The sequence below is a fragment of the Triticum aestivum genome, chromosome 7A (genome assembly GCF_018294505.1).
Source record: "Triticum aestivum cultivar Chinese Spring chromosome 7A, IWGSC CS RefSeq v2.1, whole genome shotgun sequence".
Lineage (NCBI taxonomy): Eukaryota > Viridiplantae > Streptophyta > Magnoliopsida > Poales > Poaceae > Triticum > Triticum aestivum.
This window is the reverse complement of record NC_057812.1, coordinates 509,868,804-509,874,764: the sequence shown is the minus strand read 5'-3', so window position 1 is coordinate 509,874,764 and position 5,961 is coordinate 509,868,804. Positions and strand designations below refer to the sequence as shown.

The following is a 5,961-nucleotide window of genomic DNA, read 5'->3' as shown; positions in this document are numbered from 1 at the left end:
AGAAGTTAATGACTTGCAAAGAAAAATGTACGCGGACAGGATGTGGCAGGGATGTGTCCGCGCGCTGGGCGCACGACGACCTCATCGCCCTACCCGAACGGACAGAATCCGGACAAAACAGACGTCCGTTTGGGGTCGCACGGTGGAGTAGGCCTAATTGCAACCAACAAAAACAAAACAAAACAAAACAAAAAGGAAATATAAAACTCAACCCAAGCCGCATCGCAGTTCGCAAGCGCGGAAGAAGGAAGGCAAAGAATCACATCGCCGACCAGACCCCCTGCCCCCACCCCACCCTCCACCGCCAGGCGGGCCCACGCGCACCATCGTGGCCCACGCCTCCTAGTTAAGCGGTCACTCGTTTCACACTTGCCACCCTCGGGTTGGATTTCCTCACCATCACGACCCCCACCCTCCCTCCGTCTCCCTTCCCTCACTCCTCTTCCACGCGTTCTAGGGCCTCGTGTCTGTTTCGGGTTGTGGTCCCGGCTCTGCCGGCGGTGAGGAGGTCCGCTGCGGGGGGCGCGGGGCGGGGGCGGGGGCGGCGAGGGTGAGGCGGCCCCGCGTCGTTGGATTGGGATTGGGGTTGGGATTGGGTTCGGGGGAAGGGGGCGCCGTGGTGCGGCCGGCATGGAGCCGGACTTCTCGCGGGCGAGCGGCGGCCCGAGCTACGAGTTCGCCTTCAACTCGGTCAACTTCTCCGACCGCGTCCTGCGGATCGAGATCGTCGCCGGGGACGACGCGCCGGGGGCCAGGGGCGCCGCCGGCGAGGGCTGCTCCTCCATCGCCGACTGGGCGCGCCACCGCAAGCGCCGCAGGGAGGATCTCCGCCGCGACAAAGGTGAGGGGGAGGTTGGTGGTTTGCGGCTCGTCATCATTTCGGCGCGGGGCCGATTCGGGCAATTTGAATTCGTGCTGATTTGACGGCGGGTGTGGGGGATTGGTTTAGGGGGACGCCCTCTTTTTCCGCTGATTGGTCTTGACTGTCTGTTGGGGATTTGGGTGTCAAAAAGCCTTACGTTTCGTATAAGGATGGTAGAAAGATGGTAGGACAGCTTTTGCTTTTGATCAAAGTCAAAGTTATGATTTCCCAGTTGTTGTTTGCTTTGGTTTGATGAATCTCTTAGCCGTTGTCACACGGGAATTTAGCTACTATATGATCTTCTGAGCAATGTGGTGTTGATGAGATGGCATTCGTGGGTGGGATTTAGGGAAGGTGGTGAGGGCGATTGTAACCACGTGATTCCAATTTGGGTGATTCCTTGTGGACTCTATTGCCAGGATCTTATTCAGTTCTCAGTTTCATAGGAGAATAAGAACTCTGGGGCATTGCACTAATATGACCTTGAATTTGCGAAGAGCATTGCACACTGTACCGAACCAGCCACAAGCTCAGTAGACGAAATAACTTGTTTAAATTGTGGCCAGAAGTTAGTTTGGTTATTTCCTGATAAATAACAGTCCGTGGCTGATGGTACCTTCATAGTTCTTTGTTTTATATAAAGTTCAGATGACCTTTTTGTCTACCTAGAGTTGTTGTAATAGTATGTGAGCTGTTCTTTACAGTGCGATCCTGTTAAGCAGTCAGATAGTGTTCCTCTATCAGTATTTCATGATGATGCGTGGATTTTCATTTGCTTGATTGACAAATAACTAGCGATTGTTTATTTGCTTCATCCACTAGTAACTGTAGTCTCCTATAGTTCTACCAAATACCAAATTCAGTATAGTAAATTGTGTACCGTTTTCCTCCCAGCTTATAAGCTCACTGCCTGCACATTTTAAAACGAGTTCCAAGAATATTTGGTATAATGATATAAAAAACATCCAGTTATGCTTTCTAATATCATGCTTACCTGTTTCTTGTTTTCAGGCCACTTCCCTACTAGCATTTTATGTTTATGCCAATCATACTTAATTACGTATGCCAATCTTTATCACCTTGTTGCATTACAATAGCACGACCAAATGTTGTCCAATGTCTCGCTGAGTTGGGCATGCATTCATTGTAATGTGCTAACAGGGTTTTTTACGTGTTATAATGGTTCTAAGTTTCTAATTTGAGAAAAGTAAGCAGGAAAGAGAGTATATTAAGGGGAGGGAGAGAACAGTAATGAAGTTAGAAGTTCTTACTCTTAACCAGTTACTCCCTCCGTCCGTGTTTATTAGGCCACCGGGCCGAAGTGCTGGGACTAAGGCACAACACGTGCGGTTGTGCAGTTTTGAATCGGCCCTATTAGGACGCATCGATTAGCGGCATTAATTAGTGAAACCGTCTCACCTCCCTCGTGAATGTAGTGACTGGGGATTTATTTTCCTCAGTCAGTGGATGGAACGAGCAACGGAATCTGCACTACTTAATTACAACGGGCCTAAAATAAGACGGACGCGGCTCGCTGGTTCTCTGGCCTAATAAATGCGGGCAGAGGAACTATTGGACTTTCTATTGGTGCCCCATGAAAAGTTCCAAGTACCCAATATATTTTGCTTGCATCCAACTTCACACTGAATTTGCAGTCTAGCTAGAGTCAAGATATTCATCATTGATGCCTGTTCATGGGCCTCATATTGTTATTAGGGTTTATGCTTTGTTGCTTGGAGTTTTTTCTGTCATTATCATCTGAAGCTAATGCACTCTTGTTATACTTTATTAGAATATGTTTCTGTCATTACGCTCTGAAACTAATGCACTTCTTCCTTAATCTTGTTCTTGTTCTAGAGTGCAATAGCTTCCATTTTTAATGACTTCCTGCTATTTTTTTCATGCCTCCAGAATGTGGAAAGTACATGTTGGAACCATCAAAGGTAAAAATCGAAGCAGAAGAATGTGATACCTATGAGGAAACCGGTGAGGAGCCTGTAGCTATGATAGAAGAATCTCCACCTGATATTGGACAAGATGGTCAGTGCAATTAAATATCTTTTACGAATTACTAAATAAGTGGCAGTCAGGTTTAGCAAATTGAACACATATACACACAGAATTCGGTGCGCCCATGCCAAATAATTAACATGATTTTTGGATATCTGTTAAGTTTAGCAATCATTGGTACTAACCATATGTGATCATAGAGTTAGTTGCTGGCACGATGTATCAGAGTGAGTAACTCATTCCTCTGTATTGAAACTGTGGAGACATGCTGTTACTGATGGTGAACCTTTTCTTCGAGCCGTTCCTTTGACAATTTCAATATTTTGTAGGCATGCTGTAATCAGTTTAAATGCCTCACTTCACTATTGATTGGTCGAGGTTTATATGAGCTTTATTACTTGTTTCTTGCGACTCCACCTAAATAGCTAGGAACAATTGGGTTATGTTGGATGGATTATACTTCTGTGAGATATAATTCTAAGATATATAATTATAAGTTGTGTGCAATTGTTATCCTTGTGGACGAACTAAGTTTAAATTTTGAAGTTACCAGATCTCTGACATTTGTGCATTATGTGGTAACTGATAACTCATATGATTCAGTAAAAGATGTGAATATTGTTCTACAAGTATGTTAAGAATCGATGCTGCTGCTGTGCACCATTTTGTTCCTTTATACTATGTTGCATTTTTGTGCCTGCTTCATTAGACTTTGTTGTTTGTATTAGGCGAGGATGGAGAAAACAGCGACTCATCGTGGAATATGGAGTGTAATCAGGTTTTGAGAGTGAAATCTATCTATATCAGCTCTGCAATTCTAGCAGCAAAAAGTCCTTTTTTTTACAAGGTAATTCTAATTTGTGCATGAAATGAGTTCATTGCGCACTGCAGTTATATATTGTTATCTAGCTAACATTGTCGTAACATTCATCTTGTTAGCTTTTCTCAAATGGCATGAAAGAATCTGATCAGAGGCATGCTACTCTTAGAATAACTACTTCAGGTAATGCGGGAACTCCAGTAGGACACTTGGCATTTTTAATGTTCTATCCTTGCTGCTGTATAGTTTTCTTTAATGTCTGAACGATCGATTTTATAGCACTGACATGATCAGTCTCAATGAGGTTATCGACGGTTGAACTTCAGTTGAGCTATCAAGTTGATTGTCTATATCCTACCATTTTGCATCTTTCATCTCCCAGGAATAAGGATATTGTACCTTGCTCAAAAGCTTTTCAAATCTATATTAACAAACACAGTTTCGTTTTTTTTGTGCCTTTTAGTTAACAGTTACCTTATGTCTGATCGTTGTATTTCTACTTGGAACAGAGGAAAGTGCCCTTATGGAGCTTTTAAGCTTTATTTACAGTGGAAAATTGACGACAAATGAGCCAACCCTTCTGCTTGATATCTTGATGATTTCTGACAAATTTGAAGTTGTTTCTTGCATGAGACACTGCAGTCAATTGCTAAGGAGCTTACCCATGACCACAGAATCTGCACTTCTCTATCTAGATCTGCCTTCCAGCATTTCAATGGCTGCAGCAGTTCAGCCACTGACTGATGCTGCCAAGGAATTCCTCGCCAACAAATACAAGGATTTGGCTAAGTGGGTGGTCTCTTTATTTAGAGAGTCAACTAAATTATCGAAATAACATTGTTGAACTAAAGGAATGCTTCCTCCTTCCAGGTTTCAGGATGAAGTGATGAACATTCCCCTTGCTGGGATTGAAGCCATACTATGTAGTAATGACCTTCAGGTGGCATCAGAGGATGCAGTCTATGACTTTGTGATCAAGTGGGTTCGTGCTCAATACCCAAGAACGGAAGAAAGACGTGAAATCTTGGGTACTCGCTTGCTGCCGCTCGTTCGGTTCTCTCATATGACCTGCAGGAAGTTGCGGAAGGTCCTTGCGTGCAGTGATCTGGATCATGAACAAGCATCTAAAAGTGTCACTGATGCACTCCTGTACAAAGCTGATGCACCACATCGACAGCGCGCCCTTGCTGCAGATGTGTTGACTTGTAGGAAATATACTGAACGAGCTTACAAGTATCGCCCGCTTAAGGTGGTGGAATTTGATCAACCATATCCTCAGTGCATAGCATACTTGGATCTGAAGCGTGAGGAGTGTAGCCGACTTTTCCCATCCGGGCGGATTTACTCGCAAGCATTCCATCTTGCTGGACAGGGATTCTTCCTGTCGGCACATTGCAACATGGATCAGCAAAGTGCTTTCCACTGCTTTGGTCTCTTCTTAGGGATGCAAGAGAAGGGCTCAACGAGTGTTACTGTGGACTATGAGTTTGCTGCAAGGACAAGGCCATCGGGCGATTTTGTCAGTAAGTACAAGGGCTACTACACCTTCACTGGTGGAAAGGCAGTTGGCTACCGGAATCTCTTTGCGATTCCCTGGCCGTCGTTTATGGCTGATGACAGCCTCTTCTTCATCGATGGAGTACTACATCTGAGAGCGGAACTGACCATAAAGCAATCATAGATGGTGGAAAATCTTGTGTGGTTCAAACATGTTTTTCCTGAGCACCAAAATAGACACTTTTGAAACGAGAAGCAGAATCTGTGAACTGTGAAAACTGAAAAGTAATATCTTATGAACTGTGAAGGTGTAGTTGCGCCACATGAGTTCTTTTCTTGATGCGTAGCTCTACATGAGTTAAATTTGCAGTTTGTTGAAATTTCTACTCGTTTTGATGGCGATCCTTTATTGGACATCCGGCATGTTTGGATAGTGTCATGTAGAATGTGGTCAAGGTACAAAGGGCGTTTGCTAAATGATGTCAAGAAGCAAGTAGTTCTATAGAAAAGAAAAGGGTTACTTCAAACGATGGATTTTGCATCTTACTGTATTTCCTTTTAGAAACTGCTTGGTATTGCTGGAGGCTCTGTTTGTTTAGTTTGCGGCTGGTCGATGGCCGTGTTGGCAAAAGTTTGCTCATTTGGCAATATGGCTGTAGATTGAATGCTACTCCCTCCATCCTAAAATAAGTGACTCGATTTTGTACTTACTTTGTACTGAAACTAGTACAAAGTTGAGTCATTTATTTTGGGTTGGAGTGAGTACATTTTT

General features: G+C 44.0%; 1 protein-coding gene across 1 annotated transcript; it reads left to right on the top strand.

The window, feature by feature from the left end:
- Positions 1–385: 385 nt before the first annotated feature.
- On the top strand, positions 386–5,523 carry LOC123147883 (BTB/POZ domain-containing protein POB1). The gene is made up of 6 exons (XM_044567200.1): positions 386–841; positions 2,774–2,902; positions 3,601–3,719; positions 3,812–3,875; positions 4,202–4,481; positions 4,563–5,523. The coding sequence occupies exons 1-6, from the start codon at positions 631–633 to the stop codon at positions 5,371–5,373; spliced, it is 1,614 nt and encodes a 537-aa protein (XP_044423135.1). The 5' UTR covers positions 386–630; the 3' UTR covers positions 5,374–5,523.
- The last annotated feature ends 438 nt before the right edge of the window (positions 5,524–5,961 follow it).

Coding starts and splice junctions, on each gene's coding strand:
- LOC123147883 (XM_044567200.1), top strand. CDS start 631: ATGGAGCCGGACTTCTCGCGGGCGAGCGGCGGCCCGAGCTACGAGTTC. Junction 3,876..4,201: donor TCTTAGAATAACTACTTCAG/GTAATGCGGGAA, acceptor TACTTGGAACAG/AGGAAAGTGCCCTTATGGAG. Junction 4,482..4,562: donor AAATACAAGGATTTGGCTAA/GTGGGTGGTCTC, acceptor TCCTCCTTCCAG/GTTTCAGGATGAAGTGATGA.